This window comes from Tupaia chinensis, unplaced genomic scaffold (assembly GCF_000334495.1).
Source record: "Tupaia chinensis unplaced genomic scaffold, TupChi_1.0 Scaffold147123_1, whole genome shotgun sequence".
Classification (NCBI taxonomy): Eukaryota; Metazoa; Chordata; class Mammalia; order Scandentia; family Tupaiidae; genus Tupaia; species Tupaia belangeri.
This window is the reverse complement of record NW_006206975.1, coordinates 1019471-1032913: the sequence shown is the minus strand read 5'-3', so window position 1 is coordinate 1032913 and position 13443 is coordinate 1019471. Positions and strand designations below refer to the sequence as shown.

The window sequence follows — 13443 nt, the reverse complement described above, 5'->3', positions numbered from 1 at the left end:
CTATCTGGCGAGTGCATGCGCCCTATAGCAAAAACCTCTCCAAAAAAAAAAAGAAGTAAATTATTATAAATATAGCCATGGGGCCAGCAGGTGACATAGTGGTTAAGGGTACTGGATTCCCACATGGCCGACCATGGTTCAAGTACTAGACCCAGTGGCTTACTTTCCCACTTTCCCTCTCTCTCTGTCCCTCTCTGATAAAATTTAAATAAATAAATAAAGTTAAATAAAACAATTATTTTAAAAATAAGTAAGTAAAAATAAATTAATAAATACAGCCATAAATTAATAATAACCAAGTTGGTGAATGTGTACTATAGTTGGGATAGCAATCAAAAGAATACCTAGAGTCCTGTTAAGATGTACCAAACTGGAAATAGCTGTTTTCCTTTTCTACTTCAATTGTCAAGTCAGTAATTTACTAACCCTCTAAAAGGCCCCATCTAATATTTTGACTAACTAAATGATAAACATTACTTTGAGGTTCTATCATGGACTGCCTATACCCATAGAAAATGCGATATCAGGGCCAGCATGTGGCATGGTGGTTAAGGGTGCTGGACTCCCACATGGTCAACTGCAGTTCGAGTCCCAGTCCTGGTGGCTCACTCCCTCTCCCTCTCTCTCCCTCCCTCTCTGATCAAATTAAAATAAATAAATAAAGTTAAATAAAAATAATTCTTTTTTTAAAAAAAGAAAGTGTAATAACAGGGCCAGCAAGTGGTGTGGTAGTTAAGGCACGTGACTGACTGAGACTTGAGTCCTGAGCCTGGCAGCTTGCAATTCATGCCAGGCATGTGTGTATGTATGCCCAAAATCTCAGGAGGAGAATGGAGGAGATGGAATTGTGGCTTAGCTGTTCCCCCTTGGGAGTAATTACTCACTTTCTCTCTCTCTGTTTCTCTCTGGGGAACATACACACCCTGGGGAGCATAAACATCCTATGGCAAAAACCTAAAAAAAAAAAAAAAGTAAAATCAATGATTTAAGGTGTATACTAGCTGCATTAATCTCAATGATTTAAATGTCTGGAATTTTATAACAGGTTACAGGAATACTTAAAGATGCTGGAGTAAACAATTTAACCATTCAAGTGGAAAAAGAAGCATACTTTCAACATATGTCTGGCCTGAGTACTGGATTTCATGATGTTCTGGCTATGACAAAACAGATGGAGTCCATGAAATACTGCAAAGATGGTACTTATATCATGTGAGATAACTCAAGAATTATTCTTAGGGTATGAAGAATGAGGACTAAATGTATTTAATTAGTATTTGTAATATTGCTGGAAGAACAAAAATTGCACATGATTGTACAGAAACTTTTAAAACTCCCTACTATTGGATCAGGTAATCTTCCTTGAAGGAAGTATAAATATAGAATGAAGCAGTAGTTGTACAAGTAAAATAGTTATTTGGATTATGTGTATAAAAAGAATATTAAAATTTGAATGAACCTGATATAGTATCTTCAAAAGTGGACACATAATGATGGATTCTAGTAAAAACCAAAATTACTTGTGTGTTAACTTTGTATCAAAAGGCATCTCCATTGTAAATATGTATTTACATGTTTATTACAGAGACCCAAATGAAAAATTTTTAGTCAATTTTTTGCATAACCTAAGATAAACTAGGAATAAAGGTTCTATATTTGTGGATTTTCTGTATATAAAACTGGTTTCTAATTATAACTTAAGTCCATTAGGTAAATCCTGTATCGCCACTTTAAATGTCAACTAAATTTTTTTGGAGAAGCATCAACCACTGATACGAGATAAGCAGTGAGAATAGGGAAGAATAACATGACCGCTTTTGGTGTATTACAGAACCAACCACTGTAAAATAAATTTTTTACTTTTGGTAATATTTGCAAATGAATAATTAATTTATTAGGGTAAAGAACTTACACAGCGTGTGTCCATGTTATTCACTCACTCGTTATCTTCCTCCAAATTAGAATATTCCATTTCTTAGTATGCATCTGGCACTCCAAGCTGCTTATCAAGCTGATACCCAAGCAATGCTAGGCTTTTCATCTTTTCATTTAACTCCATACATGTGCGACAGCCAGCTGAAAAAAAATTATAGATAGTTGTCAACTCCGAGTTGAATTCTCTTGTTAGCAGTATAACTTCTAATTTCTGGAACATTTAGATATATAAAAAAATCAAAGAATAGGTAATTATTTCAAGGTCTAATAAGTAAAACTTGTTCAGAAACATTTGGGCACCATGAACTCAAATTAACCTGTAACTACTTTCTGTGATGATACCTAGTTTATATTTTTTCATTCCCAATTTTAACGGGTTGTGTAGTATGAAAAGACTTTATGATATTAATATATAATATTTACAGTTTATAAACACCAAAGAATTTGTCCAAAAGAAACTTTAGAATACTCTCTATTTATACGCATCTGAGTATTTTCACTTGTACACTAGGAATTTTGATAAGTAAGATGAATTTTTTACTATGGGTACTATTTTCTTATCTATACCATAGGGCCAACATTCATTGTAAATCATATTTTTGTCTTACCAATTTTAATATTGAGGGGTTTTAGAAATTTGTTGTAAGTTATTTTAATATTCCTTGTCTTCTCTTTGCACATTATTTTGGTCCAGAATCTTCAATATATTATTAAAATTTTAAGTAGTGGGAAAATAATTGCATATTGATATTTTAATGCAATTTTTATACATTTAAACATGTTAAGTAGTTAGAGAGGTACAATAACTGTTTACACCAGTATTTAAATTGCCACTTCTCTTAGAAGGCATATAAACACCAAAAAAAGAAAAGTAAGTGTAATCGAGAGAGAATAGGATGAGAGGGCGGGAGCTGAAGAATAAGTGGGTACAAATGGAAAAGAGGAATTCCAGTATTGAGAGGACCAAAGTACTGATTTCAGCTCATATAAATTATGTGGCATGAGGCAAATCAGCCTCTCTGGGTATCATCCTCTTCCTCCATAAAATCTGCTCAGATCTATTTTACAGGGTTTGGAGGGGGGAAGGTTAAAAAGGGCAAAATAAAATTGAGCCTGAATTAAGTATTTTAAGCCTGATTGCATTAATTTGTCTCTTTTTTTTTTAACTCTAAATCATCATCTCAAGAGATCAGATGTTAAGTGTACAGATGAGTTTCACAGTACCTGAACTAAGTGGCTATTAATAGTTCTTTGCCCCAAGAAAGATGGTGGTTGTTTACCACACCTATTAATTTCTCTTCCTTCCATTTTTCTCCGACCATTGTTTTCTATTATTTAGCAATCTTCTGTGAGCTCATGATTTACACTTAGAAGCAACAATGAGCCTATGTAAGTAGATATCTCTAATCAAAGAATTCTAGTTTTACTTTAAATTTATTTATTTTAGCATTTTAAAAAATTTTTTGTGAAATACTATTTATTTATTCTTATTTTTTAATTTACTACAGGGCACGTGTGCTCACCAGAGAGAGACAGAGAGAGAGAGAGCAAAAGAGAGAGGAAAAATGAGAAAATAAGCTGCCAGGTCTGGAACTCAAACCACAGTCACCCATGTGGGAGTCTAGCATCCCAACCATCACACCACCTGCTGGCCCCTTATTTTAAATTTAGATTATGATTCTTTTTTAAAAATATTATTTTATTTAACTTTACTTATTCATTTATTTTATTTTAATTTGACCAGAGAGGGACAGAATGAGAGAGAGAAAGAAGGAAACTGAGAAGTCACCATGTCCAGGACTCAAACCACAGTTGGCCATGTGGGAAGCCAGTGCCCCCATCCACCATGCCACCTTGCCGGCCCTGATTATGATTCTCCTTTAAAAATATCTTTCATATTAGGGGAATAGCAGGTGGCATGGTGGTTAAGGCGCTGGACACTCCCAAGTGGCTGACCACAGTTCAAGTCCCAGACCTTGATGGCTTTGCTTTCTCACTTTCACTTTCCCTTTCCCTTTCCCCTCTCTCTCTCTCTTCTCTCTCTCTCATCAAATTAAAAAATGAATGAATAATAAGGGGCCAGCAAGTGGCATGGTGGTTAAAGGTGCTGGACTCCCACATGACAGATCACGGTTCAAGTCTCAGACCTGATGGCTTGCTTTCTCACTTTCACTTTCCCTTTCCCTTTCCCCTCTCTCTCTCTCTTCTCTCTCTCTCATCAAATTAAAAAATGAATGAATAATAAAATTAAATAATTATTTTTAAAAATATATTTCATGTTAATGCAGAAATGCATTCACAGTCACGTGGTCTAAAATTCAAGAGTAAATGGCAGAAAGCCTTCTACCTCTGTTACTTACATAGCTCTCCTCTCTAGAAACTAACACTTTTGTCAGTTCCTAGTATATGCTTCCAGATATCTTATGCACATACAAACATACTTCAAAAATGTTATGGAAAAACTGATTTGAAGTATGTATTTGGACACAAAAATTTTGAAATGTGTACAAGTTTTTCATAAAACACATTTTCCATGAAATGTTTGAAGACTCCATGTACACACAAATACACATATGTGTTTTTTTTCGCTGAGCCATTATTCCATACTCAGCCCAGCAGTAGTGGTACAGGTGGTAGGTTGCTTCTGTGTGATTCTGGAGACATGAGGGGCCTGGCTTTGGATTCCAGGTCTACCTAGGCACCAAGCTGTGTGTCTAAAGGAAGAATCACAGTGTGTTGAGGCCCTGTTAAGGGTATCTGTCTCAGGGGGCCAGAAAGTAGCATAGTGGTTATGTCCCTGGACTACCACATAGCCGACCACAGTTCGAGTCATAGACTTGGTGGCTTGAAAAATCACACCAGGCATGAGTGCTGTGTGCCCAAGATCCCAGGAGGGGAATAGAGAAGGAACTGCGGTATGGCCATTCCTTCCAGGAGGTGATGTCTCACTTTCCCTCTGACTGTCTCTGTCTCTCTCTGGCAAGCACATGTACCCTAAGGCAAAAACCTCTTTAAAAAAAGAAAGGAAGGGACCAGCAGTTAGCGTAATGGCTATGTCACTGGACTCCCATGTAGTCGACCACGGTTTGCGTCCCGGACCCGGTGACTTAAAACTCACGCCGGGTGCGTGTGTGTGTGTGTGTGTGTGTGTGTGTGTGTGTGCACGCGTACACACGCCCAGGATCCCAAGAGGAGAATGGAGGAGAAGGGATTGTGGCATGGCCATCCCCCCGGGGGGTAATTTCTTGCTTTCTGTCTGTCTGTCTCTGTCTGTGTGGTGAGAAAATTTAAAAAAAGTAAAAAAAAAAAAAAAAAACCCTCCAAAAAAAAAAAAAAAAGAAAAGAAAGGAAGGAAGGAAGGATGGAAAGAGGGTACCCTATTTCTAAAAAAAAAAAACAAAAACCTTTAGTTGAAGAAGTTACATAGGGTAGGGTTAACACAGAAACTTGAAACAAGACAATATACACAAGCATACAATTTTCAAATCTTTTCATTGTAATTTAACATCTGCATTATTGCATCTTCTTTAAGTCTTTATAGCTTGTATACAATAATTTAGATGCTTTTTTGTGCTAGGCCCTATATTAAGCACTCTACATAATAGCCTCATGCATATCTCCCCTAGTACTGTGGTGTTATGTATTAAATTTGTTTTGACTGATCAAGTTAATTTTTTTAATTATTTATTTTATTTTATTTATTCATTCATTTATTTTAATTTGACCAGAGAGAGACACACACAGAGAGAGAAAGAGGGAAAGTGAGAAATTAAGCCTCCTGGTCTAGGACTCAAACTGTGGTTGTTCATGTGGGAGTGTCCAGCACCTTCACACTTGCTAGACCCTTGATCAAGTTTTTTTTTTTTTAGAGATTTTTTGCCTTATGGCAAATGTGCTCACCTGGGAGAGAGAGAGATAGGGACAGTGAGAGGGAAAGTGAGAAATCACCTCCCAAGGATGATGGCCACGCCACAATCCCTTCTCTTCTGTTCTCCGGGGATCTTGGGCACACACACACACACACGTGCCTGATGTGAGGTTCAAACCACCAGGTCCAGGATTCAAACCGCTGTCGGCCCGGTGGAAGTCCAGCAACGTAACTGCTATGCCATCTGCTGGCTCCAGCTGATCAAGCTTGTTAACGCAGTAGATTAGGGTTTTTCAGATATAGATTGTTCCATTTTTTATTATTTTCTTTTTGAATTTAAACGCCAAAGAGTTTGCGTGCCACACAGTATAGTAGTCAAATATTCAGTTATGGGAAACCTGTTTTAAGGAAATAATGTAATTTGATAGTGTATTTATGACTTTTAAAACATGTAATAAATTCATTCATACTTAACAAATACTTACGGAAGGCCTTTATGCCAAAGATACTACTCTGGGAGCTAGGAATAAAATCATCAGTAAAACATACTCCTACCCCAGTGGAATTTACTTTCTAGTGGAGAAGACAGACTAATAACATATGATCAAATGTCAGGTGTGATAAGTGCTATAAATGCAGGATTACCAAGCCAGCGTGAAAGTTAAGGTGGCTGGATCCACATGGCTGACTTCACAGTTAAAGTCTTGGACCTGGCGACTTGAGAAACAAACCAAAAATCCCAAGAGGAGAACAAAGGAGAAGAGATTGCAGAGTGGCATCCCTGGGAGGAGGAAGGTGATTTCTCACTTTCTTCCTGTCTCTCTCTTTCTGACAAGCACACATGCCCTATAGCAAAACTTTAAATAAATAAATAAATAAATAGAAAAAGGATTCTTTTTTTTTTTTGGAGAGGTTTTTGCTATAGGGTGCGCGCACTCGCCAGAAAGACAGAGAGAAGAGACTAAGAGAAAGCAAGAAATCACCCCCCAGGGGGGATGGCCACGCCACAATCCCTTCTCCTCCATTCTCCTCCTGGGACCTTGGGCATGCATGCACACAAGCTCAGTGTGACTTTAGACAACCAGATCCAGGACTTGAACTGTGGTTGACTACCTGGGAGTCCAGCAACATAGCCATTATGCCATCTACTGGTCCCAGAATTACCTTTTAAACCCTTAATCATGTGCCAGGTGGGCACTGTTCTAAACAATAAAACTGTAATTGTTATTCCCATTTTTAAAAAAATTTATACATTCAATCACTATATATCATCACAGCATGCAAAATGAACTTCCCAGCATGAATACTGTATATTAGTTCAGTTAAAGATGTTATCATACACATTATCATCAATAATTTTCCATTTTGGGGGACCAGCAGTTAGTGTAATGGCTATGTTGCTGGACTTCCATGTCGACTGCGGTTCGCGTCCTGGACCCGGTGGCTTAAAACTCATGCCAGGCGCATGTGCGTGCGTGCCCAGCCAAGATCTTGAGAGGAGAATGGAAGAGAAGGGATTGTGGTATGGCCATCCCCCCTGGGGGTGATTTCTCACTTTCTGTCTCTCTGTCTCTGTCTGTCTGGTGAGCGCACGCGCCCTATAGCAAAAAAACTTCTCAAAAAAATTTTTTTCCTTTTTTTTTTCAATTTATTTGCATTCATTCACTGTACATCATCACAGCATACAAAATGAGATTTTCCATCCAGAGTACACTGTATATTGTCTCAATCAAGCACATCAACAAGCATGTTATTGTCAGCAAATGATCTTCCATTTCTTGTTTCCTGTATGTTTTGCTTTTTTTTCCCCCCCATCCTTGATTCCCTATCTCTTACCCTCCGCCATCTCCCACTCTCCTCCCTCACTGTCTCTGGTATCTATGTTTGCTTTCTATACTGTTTTCCACACACACACACATTTTATTGAATCACCGAAGACCCTAATCAATCCAAATACCCTCATAACAAACACAGGTGACACACACATTTAAAAATTTCCGTTTTTGTGACCCTTAAATGTTTTGTTTCTTTTTCCCTTGATTCCCTTTCTCTCACTCTCCCCCATTTCTCACCCTCCTCCCACACTGTCTCTAGCATCCACAATTATTCTCCATGCTTTTTTATCTTCCAGTCTTTGAGTTTCTGCTATAGAGTGCAGACATTTGGTATATATTGAGTAGGATAGTATCCCCATTTTATTAATGAGGAAACTGAGGCGGGGGGGGGGGGTAATTAACTTGCCCCAAATCATGCGCCTAGTAAGTGAGAAAGCCAGCTTTCCAAATTAGGCACTCTGGATTCAGGGTTGACATGGAACTGAAGCAGAATCCAAGGCCAGAGAGTCTAGGGGTCGGAGAGAATGGTTGGAAGATCTTTGGAAGAAGCTATATCTACTATTCTAGATTACAAGGACATCAGATGAAAGAGAATTTGGGCCAGAGTGGTTAGCATGATTTACAAAAACAGTAAGAAGGCCCAGCAGCAGTTAGACACTGCTCCGCTGACTGGGATCACACGGGAGCCAGGGTTTGATTCCTGTGAAGGTTGTGTGTGGTGGTATGCACCTGTAATTCCAGCTGCTCAGGAGGCTGAGGTAGGGGGATATGGCAACATTCTGTCTTTAAAAAAAAAAAATTAAGAACCAGCAGTTAGCGTAATTGCTATGTCGGTGGACTCCCATGTAGTCGACCGTGGTTCGAGTCCCAGACCAGGTGGCTTAAAACTCACGCCAGGCACGTGTACGTGCATGCCCAAGATCCCAAGAGGAGAATAGAGGAGAAGGGATTGTGGTGTGGCCATCCCCCCGGGGGGGGGTGATTTCTCTCTTTCTGTCTCTGTCTCTATCTTGTCTGGCAAGCGCACGTGCCAGAAACCTCTCCAATAAAAGAAGAAAAAAATAGTTAAACTGCCGAGGATAGCAAGAAGGCTAATGATAGCAACAGAATTAGGCAGATGACACATTGAGGACTAGGAAAGCCTGTGAACAGCTTTGAGTGAGGAACTGCCATGAACCAGTTTGTTTCAAAGGATTAGGGTTACGGGACCAGCAGTTAGCGTAATGGCTATGTCGCTGGACTCCCACGTAGTCGACCGCGGTTTGAGTCCCGGACCCGGTGGCTTAAACTCACGCCGGGCGCTTGTGTGTGCGTGCCCAAAATCCCGAGAGGAGAATGGAGGAGAAGGGATTGTGGTGTGGGCACGCCCCCCCCGGGGGGTGATTTCCTGCTTTCTGTCTCTGTCTCTGTCTGTCTGGTGAGCGCACGCGCCCTATAGCAAAAACCTCTCAAAAAAAAAATTTTTTTTAAAAAGAAAAGATTAGGGTAACAGCAAGAGTGGAATCTAGGGAGCTGTTGGAAGGCTCTTGAAGCCCAAGTCAGGGAGGATGGTAACTGGCTGGCACTAGGTAACATACTCATTGCCCCTTACTTACCTCTTAAAGAGAAGACTCAGAGACAAGCCCTGTCTTCACAATTACATTAGGGAAGATAAGATGTATAAAAAACTGCAATTAAAGACTTGAAGACACTGGGGCTGGCAGGTGGTGTGGTGGTTAAAGGCACTGGATTCCCACATGGCCAACCACAATTCAAGTCCCAGACTTGGCTGGCTTACCTTCTCTTTCTTTCTTTCTTTCTTTCTTTCTTTCTTTCTTTCTTTCTTTCTCTCTCTCTCTCTCTCTCTCTCTCTCTCTCTCTCTCATCAATTTTAAAACAATAAGAACAAATGGAATTAAATTATTTATAAAAAAAGTGTGTCAAGAGCATTTTCCTTAAAAAAGTTTAAAAAAAAAAGACTTGGAGAGATTTGGTGCATAAGAAATTGGCAAAGTTCAGAATGTGGACGTTACTTTTAGATGAAGGGAGGCAGATGAGGCTTCACAGAGGAGGTGGCATGTAAGAGACTTAAGGAACCAAAGAATGGTGGCAAGATTTATTCCACCTGGAGTGAACTATGAAACCCATTAGTAGTTCAGTTTTGCATAATCATGGCTTTCAGGTCTGAGATTAGTAGGTCTGTACTTAGGAAGGCTAAGAGGAGGGCTTTTTAAAGTATTTTAAAACCAAGCAAAATACCCATTACTGTGCCTTTCTTTAACATATGGCTCAAGTTAACCAAAGACCTGTTAGGTAATTATATGGGGGTTAATTGTCTAGTCCTGTAAAAAGTATCAGTTAGATTATACTGGCTTATACTTTACAAGTGGTTCACTTCTAGCATTCTTTCCTGTTGTTGGTTGCCTCCACTTTCCATGGCAGTATAGGAAAGACTGCAAATCGATAATAGTTGGATGAGCTGCCCTAAGAATCAGACTCCATCATAGCTGTGATCTAAGGGCCAGATGCTTATTCTCTGACTCAACCTGATGGGAATTGGGTCCAAGAAATACAAATATATCCTTGCAATCCTATGAAATCAAGGCAATAGTCCTAAACCTGTGGGAACAATTTTGTTAAAGATACATCTTTAGTCAACAGATACATTAAATGCTTCTTATATACACAGCACGGTGGATGACACAAAAGACTTAGGACAAAAAATTTCCTCACAGGAAGGCACTAGTTACTGAGCATATAAAATGATGTAGGACTGGAGCCAGCAGGTGGTGTGATGGTTAAGGTGCTGGCACATGGTTGACTGCAGTTTGAGTCCCAGACCTGGCAGCTTGAAAATCACACCAGATCTGTTTGCATGGGCGCCCCAAATCCCAGGAGGAGAATGGAGAAGTGATTGCTGCATGGCCATTGCCCGCTAGTGGTGATTTATTTCTCATTTTTTCTCTCACTGTTTGTCTCACTCTGGTGAGTGCACACACCCTGTGGCAATAGAGTACATGCATACATACATACATACATACATACATACATAAAGTAGGGTCAGCTCTGTGCTGGAGTGGTTAAGGAAGCCAGATCCCACATGGCTGGCTGCAGTTCGAATCCTGGCCCCAGTGGCTTGAAAAACACTCCAGGTGTGTGTACATGCCAAAAATCCTGACGGGAAGGAAAAGCGGAAGTAAGAAGATAGTGGTGTGACCACATCCCATTGAGGAGGAGACCCTTTGAGGAGGAGATTTCTTCCTCTCTGATGAATGTACACACCCTCTAGCAATAAATAAATAAATGTGTGTGTGTGTGTAATAGAGGCAGGGTGGTAACACCAAGTTAACACAACTGGACCCACAAGTAAACAGTACTGAGTTTGTATCCCAGGACTGAACATGCTGGGCATGTGTGCCCATGATCCAGGCCGGCTGAGATGGGTGGATCATGGCATGAAGACCTCTTCAGAGCTGCCTCTTTTTCTGTCTCTCATTCTCTCTCTCAAAAGATATATATATGTACATACATATGTGTGTGAAATATAGAGTATGAAGAGATGAGTGCTAGAAAGAAGACAAGGATATTGCTCTGTGTTCAGAAGAAGACAAGAACCCTGGGCCAGTTCTGAAACCTAGTGGTTGAGTGAGCTGAGTCTCATGTAGCCAACTGTGATTTGAATCCCAGCCCTCGCATGTGAAAAATGCTAGGCATGTGTGCATTCATACCCAAAATTCCAATAGGATAAAGAAATGGAGGAGAAGTGATTGCAGCATGACTATGCCCTATTGACAGGTGCTTTCTCTCCCCTCCTCTGTCTGTCTGCCAAGGGCACAAACTGCCCTCTGGCAATTAAAAAAATATTTTAGAAAAGAAGACAAAAAGAATAAAGTATAAAAATAAACAAGAACAAAAAATAATGATAATAAAAGACGAGAGCACTTATCTCCTGAGAGATTAAAAGAAAAACTTTGTGGGACCAACAGATAGCATAATGGCTACGTAGTTAGACTCCCACTCGTCGTTCGAGTCCTGGACCCGGTGTCTTAAACTCACGCCTGGTGCGTGTGCGTGCGTGCCCAAGATCCCAAGAGGAGAATGGAGAGGAAGGGATTGTGGCATGGCCATCCTCCTGGGGGTGATTTCTCACTTTCTGTCTCTCTGTCTTTCTGGCGAGCACGCGCACCCTATAGCAAACAACTCAAAAATAAAAACTTTGTGGACCCAGCCACAATGGCTCAGCAGTAACATCCCACTATGGGATGTTGAAGACATAGTGAAGATCAGGGCTCAGTTTGTCAACAGGTGCTCATGGGCATACCTGTGAGCCTCACTGGCTGGGAGAGCCATGGGGGAAGATTAAAACATGACACCCTGTTCAAGGTATTTGTCTCTCTCTCTCTCTCTCTCTCTCAATAAATATTAGAAAGAAAAATCTTGGTGGAGGGGGCATATATTATTAATAATCTGGAAAAAAGCTTGGCTCATCCATATCTTGGGTATGTGACACGTCTGCTTAAATCCTGACTGCAGGTTTCTCACCTACGGGTACCACAGTTTTGTGGTGATCTATGGTGCCTTTTATCTGTTTATTCTTACGCCTTACCCCACCAGTTGGTGCCCAGTTGATTGTAAAGCACAGCTGTGCACCAACATAAGACGATTAAATTGTTCTTTCAAATTTCCGCTGTGTTATTGCACCCCCATGTTACATGGCCCCTGTCTTAGAGCCTCAGGCTACTCAGCCTTCTAGAAAAACTACTCACTATGCAAACTGGACCATCAGATACACCTAGAGTAAATGTTGGAAGACAACCCCTTACATCAATTTCCAAGACTAGTGAGTGCAAGGTTTTCTCTCACTATCTATCACTTTGTTTTCAGGCCTCCTCTTTATATACATTTTTAAGGGGCCAGCAGGTGGCTTGGTGGTTAAGGGGCTGGACTCCCACATGGCAAACCATGGTTCAAGTCCTGGACTTGGTAGCCTACTTTCTCACTTTCCTTTTTCTCTGTCTCTCTCTGGTCAAATTTTTAAAATTTAATAATGATGATGAATAAAATTAAATAACTCTTAAAAAGAAAGTATTATTTACTTAATTCATTTGTTATTATTACCTTTTTTTTTTATTTGACATGAGAGAGAAAGAAAGTGAGAAAGCAAACGTCCAGGTCCAGGACTCAAACTGCAGTCAGCCATGTGGGAGTCCAGTGCCTTAACCACTACACCACCTGCTGGTCCCCAGGCCTCCTCTTTAATTACTTGCCCTCTTTCATCTTCATTTCCTCTTATCTGCCTCCATCTTCTTGCCCCACTTTACTCAGCAAATTGAAGGTCCTATGAGGAAAAAAGTTAAAGTCTTATAGAAGATTTCTCAACTGTGTAGAATATTTACTTGTGAAGTACATTACCTCAGGGGCATAACTTATTCCCAGAGCAGTGTTCATAGGAAGAAAAACAAGCTTATCTTGCTAGACTGGTAAATTAATCACAATAAATAGAGCTCCATTGCTGAAGCAACATTTTTGTATGAAAGCCAATTCAAGAAAGTTGTAAATACATACCACATTCTACATATAACAAAAACAGTCACTTCCTTCTCAAATGCCAGTTCTGTAGCACCTCTGCAAGCCAACTTGTGTGTTTCCACATCCACGCATGTGCACAGAAGGGTGTGAGTAGCAGCAGTTATCTTAAAGCTGCTTGCTTTCTCAATATAGTATTCTGTTGCTTTTTTTTTTTCCTCTCTCTAAAGACTTAAAAATTTGCCAGAGGGTGTGTGTGCTCACCAGAAAAAGAGAAAGCACTTCCCCACCTCAACTCCG

The 13443-nt window shown here is 40.0% G+C and overlaps 1 protein-coding gene across 1 annotated transcript in view; it reads left to right on the top strand.

Moving 5' to 3' along the window:
- Positions 1-3066, top strand: part of SLC30A5 (solute carrier family 30 member 5) — a gene marked incomplete at its 5' end in the record, with an annotated part of 44926 nt that extends 41860 nt beyond the window's left edge. Inside the window, one exon of the mRNA XM_006169530.3 lies at positions 1046-3066. Within this exon, the coding sequence (XP_006169592.1) occupies positions 1046-1216 (171 nt within the window). The remainder of the gene's footprint in view (positions 1-1045) is intronic.
- Positions 3067-13443: the final 10377 nt, after the last annotated feature.